The following is a 24,961-nucleotide window of genomic DNA, read 5'->3' as shown; positions in this document are numbered from 1 at the left end:
GAGAATCTTGAAGAGTGTGCTATGGCTCAGCACAAATACCTCTATTCCAAGATTCAGAAAATAATGAAACCAATAGTTTTCTCTGTTTGTAGAATATTCAGTATCTCTCCTTCCTTTTTTTTTTTTTTTTTTTGGCTACACCGTGCAGCATGTGGGATCTTAGTTCCCCGACCAGGGATCGAACCCATTCCCCCTACAGTGGAAACGCTGAGTCTTAACCACTGGATCACCAGGGAAAGCCGTCTCTCCTTCCATTTAAATGATGAAAGAAATTTACTGATTAACGATCATGATTCATTTTGTTATATATATTAGTTTCTTTTCTTCCTGTGTATACTTCCATCTCTCTTCTTTTCCCCACCTTCCAGAATTTTTCACTCTAACCCTGGGATGTCTTTTTTTTTTTTTTTTTTTTTAGCTGTTTATGAAGCTTCAAAAGATTTAATTTCTAGAGCCATCAGTCACTACCCTTTCAGATCTATTTTGGTTTGGTGCTAATAGAACCTGTCTTTGTGCAAAGGAAGTCTTTCAGAAAGAGTTAATTTGCAATCTCAACAGAGGCTAATTCTCAGGAGAGTAAAAAAAAACCCAAAAAACCCAGCAAGTGTCCTCCAGTTGGAGAAGCAGCCTGGGCCAGGCAGCTGGTGAGGGAGTTAACTCCTCGTATTCTACTTCTGTGCAGTAGGGTGGGATATTCCTTCAGCCCTCAGCAGTGGGCAGTGGCAGCTTTAAGGTAGAGACAAAATGCTGTTTGTTTTCCTTCCCAGGTCCTAGATTTTGGCAGTTAGAAAATGTGCTGTCCTGTTTTTTCTTCCTTTTTTTTTTTTTAACCTGTTTATTTTTCATTAAAAAAAAAAAAAGGTGAAAGGGAAGAAACCACTCAGGGATTGATTCCTTTGTGATGTGATTCTGCTTTAATTTTATTTAGACTAATAGAAGCTATTTCTTCCCAATGGCCATTTTTTAAAATTGAGCTGCATGTATAAACTGAATGGGATTTGCTTCCCAGAAATACTGTCATGTCATATTCCCAGTTCTTAACTCCCAAGTGAAGTTTATTCTTTTATTCTTTTTTATTTCCCCCCCAGAAGTGGGCTGGTTAATTTCTTGGGTAGTAATTCAACATCAGTAGCAAGTATCAGTATCAAGAAAATGTATTACCTTGTGATGTGAAAATGCATTTTGAAAAGAACAAGGAATGCTTTAGGTTTCAACTTAAAATTTTTACTATCAGTTCAGCACCTAAGTTTTACTGTCAAATGCTTTTCTTTCATCTTATAAGGAATCTAGTTATTCTAATATTGAGCAATTTCAGAGAGAATATTTGATAAAAGAAAGTGTTACAATGAACAGGGATGGAAAACATAGGGCTAAGAGAGGGAGTAGCTATCAGAGTGAAGTCAAAGAAAAATAAATGAGCACCTCTGGTTATACGATACCCTGGAGGTGATTTCTAAACCTTTGACCCTTAACCCCAGGGTTCCAGGTGAAACTTCTTTCTTGATGTAGACCTTTTCTGGAAGGGAACTTTTTACAATGTATTGATTCCCCCCCCCCCCCTTTCAGGGCCTTTGCAGAAAAGATTTTTCTCTGCCCCGTTTTGTGTCATATTTAGATCCAATTTGGAAAGTGAAGCAATTAAAGTGCCGAAACCTTTCATTAGGAGTCTACCATTTTAAAGAATGAACTCTGATCTGTAACCCTCAGACTAAACATTCATCTTCCAGAAATTCAAGTCCAGGATTTGGTTATGGTTTGCTTTTACTTCTTTGAGACACAGCTTGAATGCCTCCATTTGATTTTGTGCTTTCAACACATTTTTGGGATCTGGTGATTTGGGAAGGCATGTACCATACGGTCTTGATAAGGTGATAGATTTTCACATCCTAGGAATTGGCAGGAAAGGGTAGGAACTGAATCCGATTTGGGAAGGGAAAATTAAGAGCTTGAGCCTAACTCACTCATCTCATGAAATACCTTCTGAGACCTATAATTCCCATAAAATCAATTTTTAGGCAAGTTTTTGTTTTCTTTTTGTTTTTTGGTGTGTGTGTCCCCACCACATGGGAGTAATTCTTTTAAATTCTCTTAAAAGTAGAGAGCTTTCTTTTACAAGCGATGACACTTAACACTTCTCGGTTAGCCCTTCAGAAAATCACTCAGCTTTGCGGTAAAGAACAAAAAAGTGCCTTGCTTCACCTTTCTTGAAAAGAGATTGTATAGAAAGGTAGGGCTGAGGGGCCGGGTGTAACGTAATAAAGGGTAGCAGCACGCATTTTGATCTGGAAGTTGATGGTTTTGGGAGAAGGAGAATCAAACAAAGGCAAGCATATACACCAAATGGGTAAAAACGCCCTGGCGGCAGTGTTGGATGTAAAAAAAAAATGTTTTCTTTCTTTTTTTTTTTTTTTAAAAGCAAAGGGTGCCTTCTGGGTTTTCTAGAGGTGGGCTAGAGAGGGGGCTGAAGTGAAGGACTTTCCTGGCTCTAACAGAGAATTCGGATTCAGGAGGCCGGACATTTAATCGGTCCGTCGTTGCACCGCCGGCCCGGTGGGGCCGTGTCAGGCGAATCAGCTCTTAGGCGCCTTCTTTCCTTCGCCTCGCCCTGGAGCTTTGATTCTCGCCTCTGCGCCCCGGGCCTTAACCCGGCCTGGGCACGTGCCCAGTTCTCTCACCTCAAGGAGCGGGCTGATGGCTGGCAGCCCGGGGCGGGGACCAGGCGGCGGCTGGCGGCGCACCGGCGCGCAGCGGGTTAAGGCGGCGGGGGCGGCGGCGAAGGGGCGGAGGGAGCGCGGCGGCGGCGGCCCGGCTGCGAGCGGCCGCGTCCCCGGACCGCCGCGGGTTAAGCGCCGCCCGCCGCCGGGAGGGCTGAACCCGGAGCTACCGCTCCGAGCTCGCATTCGGATCCGCTAGAGCAGGAAGATGGCGACGGACGGCGCGAGCTGCGAGCCCGACTTCTCCCGCGCCGCAGAGGAGGCGGCGAGGGCCCCGGCGGAGGCGGCGGTAACCGAGGTCCCAGGGTGGGCGCGGGGTTCCGGGGTGGGAGCCCCCGGGGCGCTCTGCCAGCCGGGGCTCTTCCGGGTGCGCTCTCCTCGGGGTGCCCCCTCCTCGGGGTGCCTCATCCCCCGAGGCCGGGGCGAGGCGGCCGCCTGGGTTGGGGATCCCGCCTGTCCTTTCCGAGCCTCGCGGGAAGCAGCCCCGGTCCGCCCGGTTCTCGGGGCTCCCCGCGTGTGGCCTCTGCACCCACTCCCTCCGCTTCGGTCGGGTTTGGCCAGGGGTGAGGGCTGGGGTGTGTTTCCTGCCGAACTGGACCCCCCCCCATTGTTCGCCTCTCGCTGCGCGCGTGGCTGTGGGTGCGTGTCTCGGGGGTGCCTGGCACCTCTCAGCGGACCCAGAGAGCAGCGAGGGGGAGGCGGGTTGGCGCCGAGCAGGTGTTGGGATGCCCATTGTGTGTGTGTGTATTCATTCGTGTGCCCGAGACCCCCTGGGAGAGGCCCCATGCCCAGCTGTAGGCGCTGCTGCCGCTGAGCGCCGGCGCTTTGGGTCCCAGCTGCCTGCTACCCCATCTCTTGGTGATGGGGATTGGGGTTGGGGCGGGGGAGGTGTCCTCGTTCTTCCCGAGACGATGCCCGTGCGAGGTGGAGGTTCAACACCTGGTATCAACACAGTGTGTTTCTTCCCTGGGGTCTAGAAGCCAAATGAGCTTCTATCCATCGCTGGTCCCTACTTTCACCCCCAGAATCTCCCCGTGCACAGAGGCTCAACGGTTGGTTTCCAGCCCGTACCTTAGGGGAAGGCTGGTCCCACATGTCCTGCGTGGAAATGTTTTTGGGGTTTGGGAAGCAGCTTGGCAGGAGCTGCAAGAATCTGCAAAGAAAGGCAGCTCTGGGAGCGCCTCCCACCCTTGGCGCGATTCTGCTGCTCCCCCAGGAGATTCCGGGTAGGATGGAGTGAGCCGAGTGTGGACGCCCCTCCGTTTTTCCCACTCATGACCTGACCGGCGTCGGTGAAGGAGCAGCTGAGGGCAGGGCCAGGTGTGAATAGCCAGGGCTGCTTGAACTTCCTCCCCTTCCGTTTGGAGGTAGGGCTTTCTGGAGAGGTAGAGGAGAGATGTGGAGGAAAGCTACTTGGGCATGAGAGGAGCTGAGCCTGGGAAGGAAAGAGAGAAACAGGGAGAGAAGGAAACACGCAGGCGGAGGGCTGCTGATTTCCACTTGTGAAACTGACAAGTTTTGATTTGAAACTTTTAGGAAAATAGATTTTTCATTCTTTACGTAGAAAATGTGATCTTAAGATTTCGTATGAAACCTGTCTACTTGTGATGCAGGAAATCAGTTCCCCTATGTGAAGTAAAATAAAGAAGCTAGCTATTAAGACAACAAACCTCTCCGAGAAGTTGAAGTGATTGGGTACCTTCATCCCCAAGAGATGGTAAGGGGAGGGGAGTGAGAGAAAAAAGAAAGAGGGGTGTGTTTCTTGTTTCCCAGGAAGGTTGAATTTGTTTGCTTAATTGACTTAAAATGGGTTTTTCTATTACCCTCAGTATTTTAATCACCTGACTGTTAAACCAAACAAAAACAGCTGAGTTATGCTCTGTAGCTGACCTATAGTTTTATTTGGTTAGATTATAAACAGAGCCTTAGACACTAGGCAGATTTTTGTGTTAACAAGTTCAGTGTTCCCTTTCTGCTGTTTAAAATTTGCAGGAGCCTGATTTTTAACTGCTTATAGGTAGAAGTTTGATCATTTCACCCTGGTTGATTTGAATAGCCATGAAAAAACTGTGAAAGTGAAACCCCTTTTCTATTTCCATAAAATCCTATAGGGTTCTGAGGAGATGCAATAAGAATTCTTAATCTAGTATTTAAAAAATGTTTGGTACTTTAGTGAAATTTTAATGATGGCTTCTTATGCAGTAAACTGGACATTTAACTTTTCACTTAGTAAAGTACGGTCCACCTATGTCAGCCACTTGACCTATAGACTGATTTTTTAATGAAAGAAAAGCTAGGTTGAAGAATATTTGTCATTATAACTGCCTCTTATCTAATGATTAAAATTTAAAGGCATGTTGACGCATTTTGAGTTTATGGCAGCCGAGGACTTAATTTTTTAGTGGATAATTCTTTTTTGAATTTTAGAAATCTATTTCATTTCAAGTTGGTTTACTTATTATGCATTTTATATGTGTATTTGGTAGTAATGAGTCAATGGAGACCCAAAGCAGTAGACTATTTTTGAAAGTGAATGTTTTCACTAAGTTTTGACTATTTAGATTGTTGCTTAGAGACAAGTTTAATTTATAGTTTTCAGCTTAATATGATTTTCAGTGGAGTGTTTTAAATTTAGTTTGTGGTCCTTGTTCTTAGCTGCTTAAATCCTGAAAGCATCCCAAGTATAAGGCTAAGGTAACAGCTACATTATTCAGTAGGGTCATATTAATAGTCTTTGCTGTGAACCATGCTGGAGACCTGGGTTATTTTCAGCGCCTTAGCCAAATGTGATGACTCTTAGACTATATTGCTATTTCTACTCTGAAAATAACTCCTAATGGACAAGGCACTATGGAAAACAGAAATCTTCCAGCTTTTTATTGTCACCAAAGAATTTAAGAGTGAAAGGAAAATGTAGATCTTTTTAGAACTATGTTTGGGAAGCTGACCAACATTCTTGTCATTCTGGGCTTTTCTGGAGCAACTAATATATAAAAAGTAGATATAAATTTTGTGGTCATGGTGATAGTGACAAGAAAAAACTTGGACAATTTTTTTGTTAAAAATGCACAATAGTGATGCTAAACAAATTAGCAGCTGGCACCTTGAAAATTGTGTTTCCAGGTGACAGTACTCAACGTAAATGCAAAAAAAAAGAAACGTTTTAGCCAATTTTGCTAAGCTTTCTTTAAAAAATTAAATTACAGTTATGTGGCAGCTCTAGAGTATTGAAAGTTTCACAGTATAATTTAGGTAAGAAATATTGTAGATTTAACACACATTACCAAATACATACTGAAGTGGAGACATTGTAACATCTTTGCTGTCCTAAAGTAAAACATTTCAGTGCTAGAACCCCACATGCACCAAGGAATCAAATCAAAGACCATGGTGTCATGAGAGGCACAAAAAATTTGCATTAGTAATCTGGAGAAGAAGAGTCACAGGCAGGATTCCTAGTGGAAAGATCTGGAAACATTCCACAGAAGGATGGAGGACTTGGGCAGGGAGACTGCAGGTAGCTGTGTACAAGTGCGGTGGGTTTCTAGGGTTCCCTGAGAGGGGGCCTGGGGCAAAGATGAGCATAGAAGTTTCAGTCTCAAGTATGTGCTTTAGAAAATCTGCTTAACCATTGAAGAAATACACAAAAATATTCCCCAAAGATCAGAATATAACTGAGTTTATCATGATGCTTCTTACTTTGTTTATTCTTAAATAGGTTATATATCTCTGTTTGCATCTGTTTTTTGGACTTTGTTATTGTTGCTATCACTGTTATATTTCCCACAGGAGCAATTTTGTTTAGAGAAAAATATTTGTCCTCTTCTATGATTGAATAGATGCCTAGGCTAGACTGCCAGTTGGTTTTATCCTCTTGTGTTTCACATAACTTTATGAGGTGAGAAAATGGTTCACAGACTTAGTACTTAGCCATTTACAAATATCTGCTGTTGATCATATGCACAGCAAGGCCCTGGCTGGGAGAGAGCAGCCTCTTCTTTCAAGAAGAGCAGTGCGGGTTTCATTTGTAAAAGCTAAGGTTTCTTAGCACAGTTCCAGGCACATTGTAGATGTTCCACCAATATTTATTGAGTGAAGAAAATGAACACTCACCAAGAGGCTGTGTCATAATTCTTAATGTTGATTGGCTAACTAGAAATTTTACTTCACGTGTTACTAGATTGTGATGAAACTGTTGGCCTGCAGTTTGTAGTAATTAACATTATAGATGTTAGAGGGCTCTTCTTGTTTGAGAACAATGACCCTGATTCTTATGGTTTTGGGTTTTCATTTTTATATTGTCCCCTTCTAAGCTGCTTTTCTCAATGATATTTCAGATACTTCACAGATTTTTTTTTTTAATTTTAATTTAATTTCCAACATGGTTAGTTTTCCCTTTAAATTTTCCCTCTTCAAAACAATGGTTGAGGCTGGGGATGCGTGGTGGAGGGATGGAAACTGCACCCCTCCCGTCCCAAATTCTTCTAACAATAGAGTCAAGGCCAAATCACCCACTGGGGTGTGGAGGAGGGGATGGTTGAGAGGGGATCAAGAGGGAGATGCAGGGAAGTTTGGAAACAGGAAAAGGAAGTAGAAGGAAAGATTGGGCAGGAAGGAGGTTTGCAATAGTCTGCACATGTCTAGAAATGTGGGACTAGAATTCAGCTTTGAAGGTGCCCAGGAAGGATGGACAGTTTCTCTCCCTTCTGCCCCCGCATACTTTACCACCTAAGCACCGTCTAAGTATTGCTTTAGAAGGAGACTTTATTTGAATGCACTTGATTGTATTCTTCTCTGTTGGAGCTCCTTTGCAGGACTAATATAACATGGAAAAGGAAACTTGTCTTTGATGGTTAGGTAAAGAAATGGAGAACGGTTACAAGAGAGATGATGATAATGATGACATTGAAAGCAGAGGATTTTAAAAATTTTACTTTAATTTGTTAAAATAACTTGCACAAAATGATGAGATCATATTATTAATGCTGTGCACAGTGTGGTGCCATCCATGTAGAAATCCTGGTTTTAGAAAAAAAAAATTGCTGTCTTGGAATAAATTGTTAGTAAATAACCAAATAGGTTGAACATGGATTTAAAATGTTATTATAGTAAGTGTAGTAGAGGCAACATTGTTATGTGGAATGGACACTTGTTTGCAAATGATTTGGTTTTGACATTTTTATATTTCATTGAAAAGGCAACAAGGTAATGCCAAAGGCCTGAGTTCTTCTACAGAAGGGCCTTGTAACTGTAAGAAGATCATTTAGTCACTCATGTCTCAGGTCTTCACTTGAAAATCAGCGTGCTGACCTTTGCCACCTGCAGATAATTGAAGTGATAGTCTTTAATGCATTCTAAGCTCCTTAAAGGACAATTACTGGATCTGGGTGCCAGCTCACACGTGAAAATGATCCATGTCCCACATAGGGGTGTTGTTAACATTGAAAAACTGAGTTAGATGGAAATAGACATTTGCTTTATCTGAGATGTGGTCCTTTTCTTTTTCCGAAGGAAAATTGGAGGCTGAGAGGAGATCTAAAGGGAGGAAAAGGGAGGTAGCTGCACTTAATTACCAGAGGCTGCCGCCCCTAACTGAGCCACGTTTGGGCTTTTCATTCCCATTTTCTCGAACTTGAAATTAATTACATCCATTACCAGGTTTCCTTCCTGACAGTCTGTTTACTTGTTGGTTTTACTTCCTTCTAATACACTGAGTTGCTTGTCTTGCATGACAGACCCCGGGTGGCGTGGTTGATTTGAGGTGCATGGCCATGGAGAGTTGATCCCGAGTTCTCAGCATGTGGCTTTAAAGGCACACGCCAAGTTGCCCTACTTTAGGTTACTGTAAATGGTTTTTGAAAAATGAATGAAAATGATTGATCAGTTACTTAGTTGCCCCTAGAGTGGGCCATAACATTGTATCTTAGTAAGACTAGTATATCCGTTTACACATCATTTACATGGTTTGTGTTATACTGAGAGAAAGAGGCATTTTCACACCAAAAGCGGGAGGAGTATATGTTAGGTAAAACCATGTAAAGATGTAATACTCTTGCTGTCCTGACACTTCTAGTAGAGGTGAGAAAATAGAGTAAATATGGATAAGTAAGTTTAATATAGTGAGGAAATACACAAAGCAGGGCATGATTAATTGTAAATAAATGAATAGAACCGACTCTAAGACTGAATTGAGAAAATGAGAGATTTATGTGTCTGGAAAGACATAAGGAAGTGGGATTCGAGCTGTGTCCTGAAGAAAATGGGATTCAGATGAATTAGAGGAGAAAGGAGGATTAGGAAGAACGAAATTAGAGGTGTGCAGCCCTGGTCAGGAAAACACTTACCTCCCTGTGGAGAGAAATCAGGAGGAATAATCTCAAAGCAAGACATAACTGCAGAGATTTGAAATAGTTTTAGACCATGGAAACACATGCTTTTCATCGTGAAAATCCTTATAACTGGTCAAATTCACATTTTAAAAATACTGTAAGTGTTCTTTTTAATTTTTTCATGTTAATGATAGTGTTCAAATTTTGCTTTTTCTGCTTAATCTCAAGATGAGTTTCATTGCTTTTCCCTTCCCTGCAGCCTTTTTTATTCATTCCCAAAGCGTAAACCTTGCTTACACAGAAAGTTCTAAATGCATTATTAATTATTAGTACCCACTATTAAACTGGGAGGAAAATACATTTCTGTTACTTCTGAGTAAAGAGGCAAAATCAATTTTCTTCAAATATTTCTCAAAGGCTTCAACGCATGACCTAAATTTCCTCAGTCCAGTAATCCAGTTACTCTGATGGTATGTGAAATCAGGACATTTGGTGTCTGGAAGAGATTTTAAAGATCACTTAGTACAGCATTCTCATTTTACCGCTGAGAAACCTGAGATCCAGAGAGATGAAATAAGGTTCTTTCAGTCCATCTGCTTTCTCAGGTACCCCTCCTCCCTCCCTTGTAAATTCATTGATCAAATGTAGGCACAACCCACTAGATTTGAAACTGGAGGAGATGCTCTTGGTGTCTGTGGGAGAAGCCAGAGCACATGTTTGGCTTTGTGTCTGGTCACTAGATTTTCACCATAGCTGATGTGTTTGGGTAAAGATCTGAGGGACACTTCTGCCACTGTGACTCATAATAACTCCTGAAGGCTTTTATGGTACCCATCAATGTGCTCACCCCATTAATTCCTAAAGGATACAGGTAAGGGTCTTCTGGCCCTTTTTGGCTGTGACTGTTGAATTCCCTACATAAACCAAGTATTTTAGATTTGTTTCTTTCAGGAAGAGGTGGGGGGAGAGTGATAGTGGAGGAATCCTATGGCCTATGTTCAGTTCTGGCAATTTAAGATGACAGTTCAGCCAGGTTCTATTTTGTCATCTTCCTCCCTTTCCCTCCCTCTCTCCGAGCCTATAGGAGAATATCCAGAAGAATGCCATCCCCACACCTGCCCCACATAATTCAGAGCTGTTGCAGACTGCTGTGTTGAACAGGAAGAGTTTGAGGTTGTGTCTCCTCTTTCATGTATATATGCCCCAAAGAAGTTTTTCTATCTGATGGCCAGACTCTGGATTAGTTTAAGCTGCCTGTGCCAGATTTTTAAAACTAGGTGTTAAGAAGTGCTTTTCCTAGAGTACTTTTCCTGGCAGACATCAAACATGACAGGCAGGGGAGTGGCCTGTGGAGCTGAAATTTACCAGTTTCTTTTTTTCCCTTTACTTTCTGAGTGCCTTGCCATCACTAAAAAATGAGATTTGGATTTTTCTCTGTTAATTAGGAAAAGCTGTTGCAGTAGTAATAAAGCTTAGTCTCTGTACATGTTTGCTTTGTTTTTTTGGGGGGTGGGGGGCATGGGTATCATGTTTGCTTTAGGTGCCTTTATGGAGATCCTAATTTTTTATGTGAGTGTGGCATTTAGATCTATCCAGTCTTGTCTCTTCTTTTGAAAATTAGGTTTTCTAGTTAGTCTTTTAAAATATTACATGATTTATCACAAAAATGAGAGGAAACTTTTGTAGGTGATGGATTAGTTTATGGCATAGATTGTGGTGAAGCTTTCCTGATTATATACTTATCTTCAAACTCATCAAATTGTATACATTAAATATGTACAGCATTTTTATATCAATTTTACCTCGAAGTGGTTTAAAAACTATACAAGTTAGAACAATTATTTTGCTCTTAAACCAAGAAACTTTAGTAATTGCTTTTTCTATATCTAAGTACTTTTGTACTATAAGGGTGTCAGGTCAGATAAATGACACTTAATATGAAACAATAATAGAGTTTCTTTAATGGGATTTTTGCTTCTGAGCTTCTTTATTTTTCTAAAAATACCAAAACGCTTTGAATTTATTTGTAAAATACTGAGAGTCCTAAGACCTGTAACATAATTCATGTACTTTCTTTTATCCTGTTTTGCCAGAATAGGGGATGAAAACATCAAGTATTGGAGAATGACCCTTTGAAAATATTCTTATAATATTTTTATGATTGAAGGCCAGGATTAGAAGTGTATTTAGTGAGGAAGTGGGGGTGAGACGTAGGGGAGAGAGAAGCAGGCAGACAGATGCACTCTATGTTTAAAATAATACATCACTTAATATATTTTGATGGGAGACAGATTTTTTTTTAACATTCTCTGTAACATAATTTATGGTTTAGCAAGAATCCTTGTAACAGTGTTTCTTTAATGAATATTCCTTTTTATTGACGGTGATATATTAAAAAATAGAAGTGTTGGTTGCAGGTCACATGTTGTGATGTTGATGATGGAACCAGGGCAAGCTCTCCTGACTCTAATGTGAATCAGAATCTTGGCAATGTCTTTCATAATTTATTAGTTTTTAAAGTGAAGTGCTTTGCTTATGAAGCTTCAGGGAAACAAGGACAATAAAATGTACAATTAATTAAAATCTTTAGAACCACCAGCAGCAGCATTAATAAAACGTTACCATCTAAAGCACATAAGAATTGCAGCTAACTCTCCCATCTCAGTGGGAAAAACCAGGATAAAAGAGTCTTTCATCATAGTCAATAAACTGAGTTTATTGGACTTGGGCTGATAGATTTTCAAAGAAATAGGCTCATAGCCAATAGCCCTCCTCCCTACATAAAACATCTGGGTGCTGTCAGCTTTAATAATAACAGTCACCTGCCTTTATTTAGCACTTCATTGACATGTTCTTTTTTTTTTAATCGAAGTATAGTTGATTTACAGTGTTATGTTAATTTCTACTATACAACAAAGTGATTCAAAGTGAATGTATATGTATATACATTCTTTTTTTATATTCTTTTCCATTATGGTTTTTCATAAGATACTGAATATAGTTCTCTGAGCTATACATATACAGTAGGATCTTGTTGTTTATTCATTCTATATATAATAGCTTACATCTGCTAATCCCAAAATCCCACTCCATCCCTCCCCCAACCCCCTCGCCCTTGGCAACCTCAAGTCTGTTCTCTGTGTCCCTGAGTCTGTTTCTGTTTCGTAGATAGGTTCATTTGTGTCATGTTTTAGATTCCACATATAAGTGATATCATATTGCCTTTCCCTTTCTGATTTACTTCACTTAGTATGATGATCTCTAGTTGCATCCATGTTGCTGCAGATGGCATTATTTCATTCTTTTTTATGGCTGAGTAGCTTTCCATTGTATATATGTACCACATCTTTATCCATTCATCTGTCGATGGACATTTAGGTTGTTTCCATGTCTTGGCTATTGTGAATAGTGCTGCTGTGAACATGGGGGTGCATGTCATTGATAAGTTCTTGTTTAATCCTCACAAGAACTTTGTGGGATAGATGTTGGGGTTTCTTTTATATAGATGAGAAAACAGACTCAGATAAGTTACAGAATGCTTCTCCAAGTATCGTCTTTGGACCAGAACCACCAACAGCAGCAGGAACACACAGAAAGGCAGATTCACAGCCCCACCTCAGAATCAAACTTCAAGGAGGGAGCCCAGCAATCTGTGTTAACAGATTGTTAATCTCCAGCTGATTCTTATGCCTGAATTTGAAAAGAACTGGGTTATAAGACTTAGGTGAAACAACTATGAATGGGAGCAGAATTTAAGCCCTAGTATATTGGACTTTACTATTCACAGGAACATCCATAAGTTAACCTTCCGAACAGGGGTCTCCCAGAACTATCCATCCTGTAGGCTTGCTATAGGTTTTTTTCTTTTTTTCCATCCTTAGCCCCTGCCTTTACAAACAACTGCTCTGTTGAATGTATGTGCAAAAAGAAACAGTTTTAAGAGGAAGATCCTTTTAAAATCTTTCTTCAGAGAGCCAGCTAGCTCTGGTCTCTTTCCCCTTTATACCATCATCTTCTTCCAGAAGGTTCTTTGGAAACTGAGAAGTGACCAGTTCTGGCCACACCTGTTTGGAAGTCCCTGGAATCATTTATAGGCTTTGTTATGTTTACTTCTGTGTCATCACAATGATAGTACGATGTCAGATACATAGGTGCTGAACTAGTTCTCACTGGATCATTGATAGAATAGCACTGTTTTCATCTCTAGAATGTTGGCACCATGCTGACAAAGTGTGCAGACAAATCACAGTACTTGGTTGCCGTTTTGCCATTGCCTGGTTGTGTGACCTGTGTGCATTATCCGACTCCTGAGTTGTGGTTTCCTAATCCGAAAAATAGAGGGGATGATATCTATCTTATTAGATTAGATTTGGTTCTTTGAGAGTTCTTTGGAAACCACTGGGTGCTAGGCAGATGCGAAGGCATGTTCGGAAATGTCCTGAAGACTGGCTTCTGAGGTCGGGTGTCCTGAGACGTTTGGGGATGAACCTGTGTTCCCCTCCCTCTGATGGTGACTGGGTTTGTCAAATGAGTCTCCACGGAAGGGAGAAGTGGGCTGTGTGCTGTAGAGGAAGCTGGGGCTGTGGACTCACCCAGGCCCGGCTGTGAGCACGCTAACCCGTCATCTCTCAGCTTCATCTATAAGATGGCTATCAGGAGACCTGCTTGTAGAAGTTGTTGTGAGGAAAGAGGGCAGAGTTGGAGACAAGAGAGTTGGGAACCAGACTCGCCTGACCACAGGCCCAGATGACTACATGTGGGTGGCAGGCCAGGCCTCTTACAAGCACACTACATGTGCGTGTGTGTGTTCGGTTGGGGGTAGCACAGAGCGTGCTTCTTCTAAAGGGGCAGCTGCTACTTGGCTCTACGGATTATTACCCTGTGGGAATGTGAATCTGGGGTTACCCGGTCATCTGAGTTTTGAGGGGAAGCCAGCGATCTGGATTTTTGGGTGACATCTTTAGATTTTCTTAGCACTGACTGAATAAAACAAAACACTTTGTGGCACAAGTAACACACATCTGTGGGCCAGATTTGGCTGTAGGCTGCTAGCTGCTGGCCTCTGCTGCCGAGTGTTCTATAAACATGACCCGTTATTATTGGAAGTCCTGGAATTTATAATAACCTCACAGGAGCCTTTATGTTGGGGCCCTTCGAGCAATACGTTCGTGCTCTCTTTGCTACCCTCGCAACTTCTCCCCAACACACACTGGGCCTGTTTTGATACAAACTCCAGGGACTTTAAATTTGTATTGCACAGTATAATTTGAAGAGATCCTGAAGCCAGGTGGGTAGGCAGGCTGGGAAAATAGATCTCCTTAGTGGAGAGATTTGGGATATTGGCACTGTGGTTTCTACCTCTCCTCCTAGAAGGTCAGACCGTGGATTGCTGCCCAACGGGGCCCCTCGGGTTTGCTGAGCCACTGGGATAAAAATGGTCCATTGCATACCTTTAGGAAGTTTTTTCATTTTTTAAAATTTGTGTTACAGAAGAAAGACTTTGATGTGGACAACCTCAGTAAATCAGAGCTTCGGATGCTCTTCAGCGTGATGGAAGGGGAGCTGGAGGCCAGAGACCTCGTCATCGAGGCCCTGCGGGTAAGAACCTTCTAGGGCCGAGTCCCATTTCTGTATCATTTTGTTTTCTCAAATGGCCAGTGGCAAAGCTGCTGCTTCTTAATTTTTGAGTCATATAGATTTAAAATGTTACCTCAGGTTAAAATGTGCCCCTTACCCCAAATACCAACCCATAACCTTGATAAGCCCAAACACACACTGAGGTCAGATGGTCATTGAAAGGAGGGGGAATGATTCTAAACCGTTTAATTTGGGGAACTCGAGAATTAAGCTGTATGGCTTCTGAAATCCTTTTGTGTTTCCCATATGTATTTGGTTAAAGACATAAGTTCTCAGAGAATTGGTAGCTTGGTATCCTAAACATATGTGAGGCCAGTGAGGAAAAACTAAGAGAACCATTTATAAAAGAAATTGCTGATAATAGAGGTTTTTTCCTTCCTGTATAAATTATGATTTCTTATTTTCAGAGACTCTTGAGTTAAAAACTAAACATTTATATGTACATATGTATCTTCGAATAGTTTTATTACTTTTTTCATCTGATCTTACAGTAATTTTTAACTTTCCGTAATTTGCAGAGAATTATCTTCCAGTAAATTAGAATATCTCAGTAGAGTTTTGTTTCCTTAAAAATTATGTTAGAAAATCCTACATCAAGAAAGCTTAACTGGTCACTCCCAAGATTGCGCTTGTTTTGGTATGTGAGCCAAACTTAAGGTTTTATTTTGCTCTTTTATATTTAATACTTTGTATGTAATCAGGTGTTTCCTGACTCTTGGTCATTTGACCGAGAGGGATATATTTATTACACAGGAAGTACGGATTTATTTTTTTCACCAGGGAATATTTCCTCAAACTTTGTCTTAGGGAGTTTATTTTAACAAGTGAAACTCTGTGGAATGGATCGATAAAAACAAGGTTACCCCCATGGGTGCTAATATGGTGGGGAAAGAGATAACAACGGTGGACGGTCAGACATAATGGAGATGGTGGACATGTTGAGAATCCAGTGGGGCAAGGGGCAACAGTTCCTGAAATAATGAGTTAAGTACATTTTCACAACCTGGAAATTGGTATAGTGGGGATAATAATTATTCTTCAATCTGTTGACAGAGAATGATGGCCTCAGAAAAAGTGGAGTGTGGTTATACCACGCCAGTGATGAATTGAGGGTGTTGCTTTTTGACGGATAAGAATTGCTAAGTAGACTTGTGCACAGTTTGATAGTGAGAGGTATTCTTCCTGTTCCACTTTTGGGACATTTGCACTGTTTGCCAGTGTGTATTTTCTTGAATGAACTTTGGGGGAGACAGGCTAAGGCAGTGCATCACTCAGATCTGTGACCCTCAGCCCAAGGAGAGAACAAGGCAACAGTCACCTGTGAGGCCAGTAGTGTAGCTTCTTGAGACCAAAGAGATGTGAGGGCTTCAGTTCTCCCTTAGGTATTTCTCTGTCCCTCTCTATTCACCTGTAAAAGGCATCAGCGCCGTGGCATTTCCCTCTGCTCACACAAATGTTGGAGCATTTAGCAGAGTCTGTGTTTTTATGTAGCACCTTAGCAACCACGTGTATTTCTCATTTTTACTTAATTGCGATACTTTCCAACTTGAGCAGAGGTAAAGGCTTGCTAATGATCAGGGCTTGCCGAACTGAAAGTTTTTCATAGAATCAAAGCATGTTGGAGCTGCAAGGAGACTTAGGTGATATTCTAGGTCAGGATTTGCATATCTATCAGACCTAGTTTTTCATTTTCATAAAATACTTTGTATTACCCTTTTACTATGCTGAAATGAAATGTATGGAAAATTGTATATGTAAGTAGGCTATGTTAAAAATAACCAATACATTGCTCTAATTGTGATAAAAAGTAACAGAGTAATTTATAATAAAATATTAGGTGTTTCAACGTATAACTGCTCAGGCATGACTATAGTGGAAGACATGATAAAATAGATGGCTGTTCCCACCTATTCTTATAACATTGACATGAGTGCAATCGTTGCAAAAGAATCCTGATCCACACATGCCATGTCATTGACTTGGGTACAGGGAGCAGATTTACTATTGGTGAGGTGATTTTTCTGAAATGGTGAATGACACTTGGTAAAGTTCCCAACAAAAGCAGACATTTACATGAGAGTTGAATGGCTGAAAAATTTAGTGTTCGTTAGAACTGAATTAAAACAGCTTGTTTATGTGTGAAAAGAAGTTACTCTTTAGGCTCAGATAGTCATACTGAAGGTTCTAATGAAAGGAATGAGCAGAGGGACATTTGAAAATTCTGGGGACTTCGGACAGTTCCTGACTGTGTAGCAAACCCCTAGCCCTGTTCCCTAAGTGCCAATCACTGTGAAAACTGATTGTTCTTGCTTATTTCCAAGACATCTAGGGTACTGCCCCTGTGGAGGACCACTGGCTGATACCAGTCTCTTTTATTTATAGACTGAAATCAAACAAACAATAAGGAAGCCCAAAGAGATTGAGACTTCTCAGGTTGAAAATGTGGCATGCCAGAACTTGGCATGTTTGGAGATTCTTAAAGCCTTTCGTCCCTTTTTAAAATTGAGAATTGTGATTGATTTGTTTAGATCATTGCATTTTTAGGAGTAGGTAATAATGTCATTTTCATATACCTGTCGTAGCTGTGGTAGACTCACCGTGGTGATTTACTGATTGACTATTCCCTTGGGGGCATTAGTTGGAACTGGTGAAACTAGTGAAATATTTACTTGGGTCCAGATGTGTCCTTTAGTTACCTTTTCCTTTAACAGTAGAATATAATTTAGTGACTGGCTAGTGCCCCAGAAAGAAATTGGGAAGGAGAGAGAATGTGAAACTTTTATTTTTACTTCATATTATAAGATAAACTTATTCTTAAATTAAAAGTCAAAATCTAAATTAGTAAACAGTATTCAGTTGGGAGAAATACATTTTGTTTAAAGAAAAAGTCAAAAGTACTTTCTCAGTATAGTAAAGATTTTTGAATTTAATATGTAAATTGTGATTTTTTTTTTGAGATACAAGATGCCTAATTTGTGCCCTGAATTTTATTAAAATTTAGAAATGATTTCTGTTGTGAGGCATTCAAATTCTTTAGAATTTTAGAAACTTTAGAAAGGTATTTGAGACCAAGCTATTTTACTTTTTTAATCATGTTATCCTGATGCTCTTGATTGTCAGGTTACCATGAAAAGTTGCATAGATCCTTGAATTAATGGCCATAGACTTGTCAGGACAATGTATAAATATGATTTTGGGGGAAGGGTGTTAGGAAATTACAATATATATTTTGGCATTTTTACTGTTTTCAGATGTTTAAGGTAAAAATATTTCTCAGTAAGTTTATGACTTTATAACAGATACAATATTCAAGACATTAATTTTTATTGGGGGGAAATTATATTTTAAAAAGAGCAATATTAGTGGAAAATCCGAATTGCATAAAGCTGCTTAAATGTAATATGTTTTAATTTCATCGCATAAGAAATATTTTGTTTCTCAGTGATTTCCCCCTCATTCACATAAAGTAGGAATAAATTGTTGAATGAATATATTCTATATCAAATAAAATCTAGAAAATACTTTGGAGTTTAATAAAGAATGTGTGCAACAAGAAGCAGCTATGTTTTCTGAAAACCAAGATAGACACACAGCCTTTTTTTTTTTTTTAACTTTTTGGGTTTATTTATTTATTTATTTATTTATGACTGTGTTGGGTCTTCGTTTCTGTGCGAGGGCTTTCTCTAGTTGCGGCAAGTGGGGACCAGTCCTCATCGCGGTGCGCGGGCCTCTCATTATCGCGGCCTCTCTTGTTGCGGAGCACAGGCTCCAGACGCGCAGGCTCAGTAATTGTGGCTCACGGGCCTAGTGGCTCCGCGGCATGTGGGATCTTTCCAGACCAGGGCTCGAACCCGTGTTCCCTGCATTGGCAGGCAGATTCTCAACCACTGCGCCACCAGGGAAGCCCCAGACACACAGCCTTTTGAATCAAATTTAATTGAATGTTAAAGATATGAATATACAACTTAATCCAGAAATCATTATTTCAATGCTCAGTGTTTAGTTTGTGGAATCCTCTGGGCCTCACTCCCTTTTCCCTCTTGCTATTAGTATTTTTACCAGCGTCTTACTCAAAGGGGAGACAGAGGCAGGAAGATGAAAATGCTGTAATTATAAAATTTTAAGAGTTAAAATTGTTTTAGCCTCCATTTTTACAGGGTCTAACCCGCTATCCTTAGCATGAGTTTATGTAAATATTATAACATTGAAACAATGAATTCCTTCGGCAGGTAGCTCCAGATTTGCCTTCTTTTTCCATTTGGATTAGATAAATGAGAATTAACACTATTAACAGACATGGCAGTTCTTCATCCTAACCAATAGTCACTATAGAGTGACCGTATAATCCAGATTTTCAAGTCTTATTCACACTGAAACTTTAAGAAGTTAGCCAGTTTCACATTTCCTCAGATAGAAAGCATTTGTAGCCCTTGTATCATAGGGGATATCAGATGATAGAATTGACTTGTGCAAGCAGCTGCAACAAAGAGACCCAAAGTATAAAAGATTAAATAAGTAGTTCATTTCTCACGTACCATTCTGGAGGTGATTGATCTCTGCTGGAGGGGCAGCTCTGTGCCAAGTGGTCGTTCAGCTACCCAGGTGGCTTATTGCTCTCCATAGGGAATTAGCGTCCTCTGTACGGTTGAAACTTGGTTAATGCCACCTCCACATCCCAACCTACGGTGAAGGGTGGGGGCAAGGCAGGAAATGAAGGAGAAGCAACTTCCTGTAAGCAGCGCACACATGTGCATTGGTGAGAACTTTTGTGGACGCACCTAGCTGCATAGGAAACTGGGAAATGTCACCCGCTGGCTGGCTACATGCTAGTGCTGTGGGGGAAGGGAGGAGCTTAGAGGACCCCTAACAACCTAATACAGCCCATTATCTTGGTGTAATGTTAGCATGTACAGTGTCCTGGGATATGGCACAAGAAGATCCTTCTTCCTCCTTCCCTCAGTAAATATTTGTTAAGTGCCTACTTTGTACCAGGCACAGAAAGTTTGAACTGAATGTCAGTGGAGCTTTATTACAATGCCAAGATCGTACCCATTTAGAAAATTCTTCTATCTTGACTTTATATATTTAAAATTAATTGTTCTGAGTAGTGTCATTTGGGCCGAAGTTATACTTTCTCAGGCGGTGACTCAGTATATATTTTGCCTAGAATATCTTCCTTTTTGAAAACCTGACCTTTCCATTGGGTTCAAAACTCAATTAAAAAAATTTTTTTTAGAGGTTTTGTTTTAAAGCAGGGTTTTTCGCCCTCAGCACGATTGACACTTGGGGCCAGGTGTTTGCTGCTGCTGCTGTTGCAGGGAAGGGGCTATCTTCTGCACTGCAGGACGCGTTGTAGCCTCCCTGGCCTCTGTTTGCTCACTGGATGCCAGCAGCACCTCCCTAGTTGTGACAGCCAAAAAGGTCTCCAAATCACCCCCATTTGGGAAACACTGCTGTAAAGTAATACTGGTTAAGGAAATGCCACTTTCAAAACTATATTTGCTGAAATAAATGTAAGAACTTTAATGATTCAAATATATTTTATGATCCAGTGATTTTCCTGTGAAATATTTTTTCTCAGAGCTAAAAATTAATCTGAAAATGCCCATTTTAACAAATTTCATGACTCTTTCAAAACACGCCACATATTTAAAATTGCATTACAGTTTCTTAGGCAGAACTTAAATGTTTTATTTTTAAAATTCAAAAACCTTCATGGCTGTATAGCTCAGTGCTGGAAACTTTACATAGAACAAAGTCAATCTTTTTAAATAAAATGAAAGCATTAAATAGAATAATGTTTCCACTCGTTTTGAAAGCAGCTGCGAGTATACTACAGAGTACTGTGAGGGTTTTCCTCATATGACTTGTCTGCTAAATAATGATAAAAGAATAACATTCTGGTTTCAGCTAAGTAAAACACGCAGCCTTTTGTATTTCAAAATTCTCCTATGATTGCAGGCAATTGATTGACCAAAACGTACCCTTTTTTGTGCCGTTTATTTTAATTAGCGAATGAATTTGCTGAGCAGAGCTGAATTCGTGAAACATAAATTGTTTTCTTCCCCGTCTGCTGAGATAACGCCTTTGTTCTATGTCTAGAAAAAGGAAGAGAGTTGACCAGACGTTGTGTTTTTTCTGCAAGCAAATGAGTTTTTCATAATATACAATAGCTGATGATTTTTAAATAGCATTGTATTTGGTCTAGTAGGGCAAACAGGAAATATCAATTTTGATTTTTCGGAGAGACTTTATTTTCCCTGTTGAACATTTGCTATTAGTGAAGGAAAAAAATAGAAGAATATCAGGCAAAATACTGCTTGCTTGTTAATATTAGGGATAGGGGATGAAGAGATACAAACTATTAGGTATAAAATAAGCTACAAGGATACATTGTACAACACAACAGGGGATATAGTCAATATTTTGTAATAACTATAAATGGAGTATAACCTTTAAAAATTGTGAATCACTGTATCGTACTTATAGAATATTGTACAGCAATGGTACTTCAATAAAAAAAATATATAAATGGAATCATATGGTAAAAAAAAAAATGAAGGTAATGATGCCATGAAAGCAAAGCGTTTATCACTACCATTTAATACGCAACTGACGTCACTCAAGTAACATTTTCTTCCTGATTATTAATAAATTATCAGGATATCTGTGAGAACAAACTAAAGATGAAGCTTTCCCAGCTCAGTGATGTACCATTTGATCCACACTGGGTGCAGGATAGGTTCAGGGTTACAAATGGTATGAAACCAGGAATGTACTTTTGTACACTTTGAAGATTATCATAATTTGTGGGACTGTCAGTTCAATTAACCGTTACTTTAGAATTAGTTCCTTGTGAGCTGAAAATAAAAGGTGTTCCTTTGAGGCATTCTGATAATATTTCAGCCATCTCATCTTAACCCTCAGTGGCTAAGCTACGAGTCATGGGTTCTTGTGGGAATTTCCTTTGCCACGTATATGACTAATTCTATCTTGATTATAAGAAGAAACAAGGGTCTAAAGCAGTACCCAGAGTTCTACCCTCCTTCTCTTTGGTTGTGGTTACTTTGGGAAGAAAAGAGGTTTCAGGTTCTGCTTTTCAGTTTTCTGAGTCAAAATATAAATAGTTGTTGAACAAATAAGAAAGGAAAGGCTATATCCCACATTTCAAATGTAGTTGGACAGGGTGGGGAAAGGTGAGGGGATCCAGCATCCGTTTCTTCAGCAGATGTTTATTGTCTTCAGGCATGTCCTGGGCTTCGAAGGTCATGACCAAGGGGTATGCTTTCTTTCTCATGGATCTTAGAGTCTAGTGGGAGAGATTGACATTAAACCAATAAACACAGTATCTAAGTACAAATTATGATTATGAAAGAAAAGGAAAGAACGTTAACGAGATTAAGGGTAGCTTATATTGGGTCAGAAAAGACTTCCCTGTGGAAGTGATGGTCCCTGAGACTTGAAGGAGGGATATCCTGAGCCCAGTTGGAAGAAGGGTGTTCAGGCAAAGGGAGTGGCACATTCAAAGGCCCTTGGAGAGGAAGGAGCTTGATACTTGATAGGAACTGCAGGAAATCAGAGAGCAAGCAAGAGTGGCACAAGATCAGATGCAGATGGTGGCTGGGGCCAGACCATGCTGGAGGGCGAAGGCCGTGGAAAGGCTGGATTTCATCCTACCTGAGGTGGTCAGCTGTTGATGTGTTTAAGCTGGAGAATCCCAGTGATTTGATGTGCTGTTAAAGTCATCTTTTAAGAAAATGCAAAATTATAGTGTATTCTATTTTTTTGTATCAGAAGTTTAATTTATTAAATGTAAATATTTTTAGCTTATCACCACTTTCAAGGGAAAGATGACAAAGAACACCCTAACTGTTGGGCAGACAAAAGTTTGTAGGAGAGCCATAGTAAAGAGGTAGAATGTCATAATGGTTGTCTTAGAAATGTGAATATCTCAGATGCTTCCAAATATTGCCCTTGAAGAGGGCATGGAAAATGTGCTTCCTCGTTACTTTTGTCTCTTAGCAATGAACAGTGTTTTCCTTCAAACGGTTAAGATGAGCTGATTATGGTTTTTAGTTAAGGGCTTGTGCACCTGAGATAAGATTGATAAGGTAAATCCTCCACATGAAATTTTTTAAAAGGCAAAATTCTATCTTCAGTTGTATTTTTTTCCCCCAATCCAGTTCTCCTCAGTTCAGCTTAGATTTTTAAATTAAATGAATTTTTTGGTTAAAAGACCTCTTCTTTCATAACTTAAGATTACTGTAAGTATCTAAAGACCTATCTGTTATAAAATCAAATTCCTTTTCAACTTTTTCACAGAGGGTTGGGAAAAGTAGCAGAAGATTGCTTCACATAGTGCTAAAGATGACCTGGCAAGAATGTAAAATACATTTCAACGCGGTCGGAATTTGTTCTGCTCCAGGACCTCTATGTTGGCCTATTTTAAGTGGACCATTACAGGGCTTATGCTCACATAGTTACCCCTTACAAAAATAAAATGCTAAAGCCGACAAGCTCTCCAGCAGCCCCGACCCCTTCTCATGACATTCTTCCATGGAAAACAGACCGTGGACAGAGTCTTCTCTTGGTGTCAGGCACTGCACTAGGCACCTTACCAGATAGTAAGCCCTTGGGAAGCTCTTAACTTACCAGTAAAGTACATGAGACATAGTTTTGTATATACAAGCCTGAGTAGTAATTTTTATGCACAGCATAGGTTGATTCTCACCAAGTTAGAAGGAAAGGACCATCTGTGTGCTGGTGTCTGGGCATTGCAGCTCTTCTGCCTTTAAGGAAGACTTTAAATCCCTAGGTAAATGGGGCTGGGTGGGTGCTTTAGTAGCACATCTCTCTGGCCTTAATGCAAAGTCATAGGTTTGTCTGAATTCTAAGGATTAAACAAGGTAATATGCTACAGCACCTAGCAAAGGATCTGGCACATAATAGGTGCTTGAAAAAAGTATTTGCATTTGAATCTCAATCTGTGTTGGTAGAAAATATTTCCCCCTGCGCTTTCTCCTCCTCCTCACACTTTGAAAGTTATAGGACAGACCTTGGTCACCTGCTTCCTATCTAATAAAGTGGGCATTGCTTCTTATTTCTTAGGGTAGAACTCTCACTCCTCAAGTCAGAATTGGCCAGATGGAAACTAAAGCTAATCTAGGCTACTAATTCATCCTTGCAGCCCCTAAGGCAGGCAGGAAAATAAGCAGTGGTAGGAAATCAGATGGAAATTTTGAACGATCAGACCACAGGCTGAAAAGAGGTAGAGTCAGCAGCATTTCTGGGGGCTCCTGGGGTGGCTGTGTGGGTCCTGAGTGGAGAGAAATGACTTGTCAGGTATCGTCCAGACAACGTTTTCTAAAGTAAAATTATCCCCCGCCAAAAGAGGGCTTAGCAATTTTGGAAATTTCTAAAGTGTTTTGGGAATAGGATAATACGTACTATTAATTATTTTTAAAAGTGACGTTTTAAGTGTATAGAAATGGTGGGATAACAGACCTATGAACCCTTATAAATACTTATCCTACAGCTTGTCAGTCTGTTTCCCACATCTTCATATTTAGGCAGCATACTCTTTTTTATGTTAAATCTTTGATTTTCGGTGTCATTGCTTTAAACTTGGCATGAATAATTCTGTTTACAGCCACCTTTGTTCCTGGCCATCTAAAAGTGAAGAGGAGGGAGGTGGTTCAATCCTTTCAAACTATCATATGATATCACTTATAGGTGGAATCTAAAAATGGATACAAATGAACTAACTTACAAAACAGAAACAGAATTACAGATTTAGAAAACAAATTTATGGCTACCAAAGGGGAAAGGTGGGAGGGGGTGAGGCATAAACCAGGAGGTGGAAATTAGCAGGCATACCCTTCCGTAGAGAAAATAGGTAATCGATAAGGAACAACTGTATAGCACATAGAACTCGACTCTCAATACACTGTAATCACCGGAAGAGAATATATAAGACTGGTAAGAGTCTGAAAAAGAATATATAGACGTCTCTCTCTGTAAGTGAATCAAGGGAAAGTACACCAGAAAGAAACACAGCATTGTAAATCAGCTATACTCCACTATAAAAATAAAGATAAATTACAAAAAAAAAAAAAATCCTTTCAAACTAAAACAATTTCCTTTCTACAACCTCCTTCCTTCACCCCATGATTGTGGTCTAGGCAGTAGGCAAACTGAAATCAAGAAAAGGGTCAATTCCATTTGACTCATGCTTCCAAGGAATCCTGAGGTTTGTTGCAGTTTCCAGCAGGCAGAATTTGG

The 24,961-nt window shown here is 40.3% G+C and overlaps 1 protein-coding gene across 2 annotated transcripts in view; it reads left to right on the top strand.

Annotated features, from left to right (window-relative positions):
- Positions 1 to 2,908: 2,908 nt before the first annotated feature.
- CTTNBP2 (cortactin binding protein 2) overlaps positions 2,909 to 24,961 on the top strand; it is a 154,053-nt gene continuing 132,000 nt past the window's right edge. For both annotated transcript variants that reach the window (XM_068549358.1, XM_068549359.1), the window contains exons 1-2: positions 2,909 to 3,003; positions 14,534 to 14,641. In XM_068549358.1, the coding sequence (XP_068405459.1) occupies positions 2,923 to 3,003; positions 14,534 to 14,641 (189 nt within the window). In that variant the 5' untranslated portion in view covers positions 2,909 to 2,922. The remainder of the gene's footprint in view (positions 3,004 to 14,533; positions 14,642 to 24,961) is intronic.

The sequence above is a fragment of the Eschrichtius robustus genome, chromosome 8, assembly GCF_028021215.1.
Source record: "Eschrichtius robustus isolate mEscRob2 chromosome 8, mEscRob2.pri, whole genome shotgun sequence".
In the NCBI taxonomy this organism is placed as follows: domain Eukaryota; kingdom Metazoa; phylum Chordata; class Mammalia; order Artiodactyla; family Eschrichtiidae; genus Eschrichtius; species Eschrichtius robustus.
Note: the sequence above shows the minus strand (reverse complement) of the source record. Positions and strands in the feature narration are given on the sequence as shown.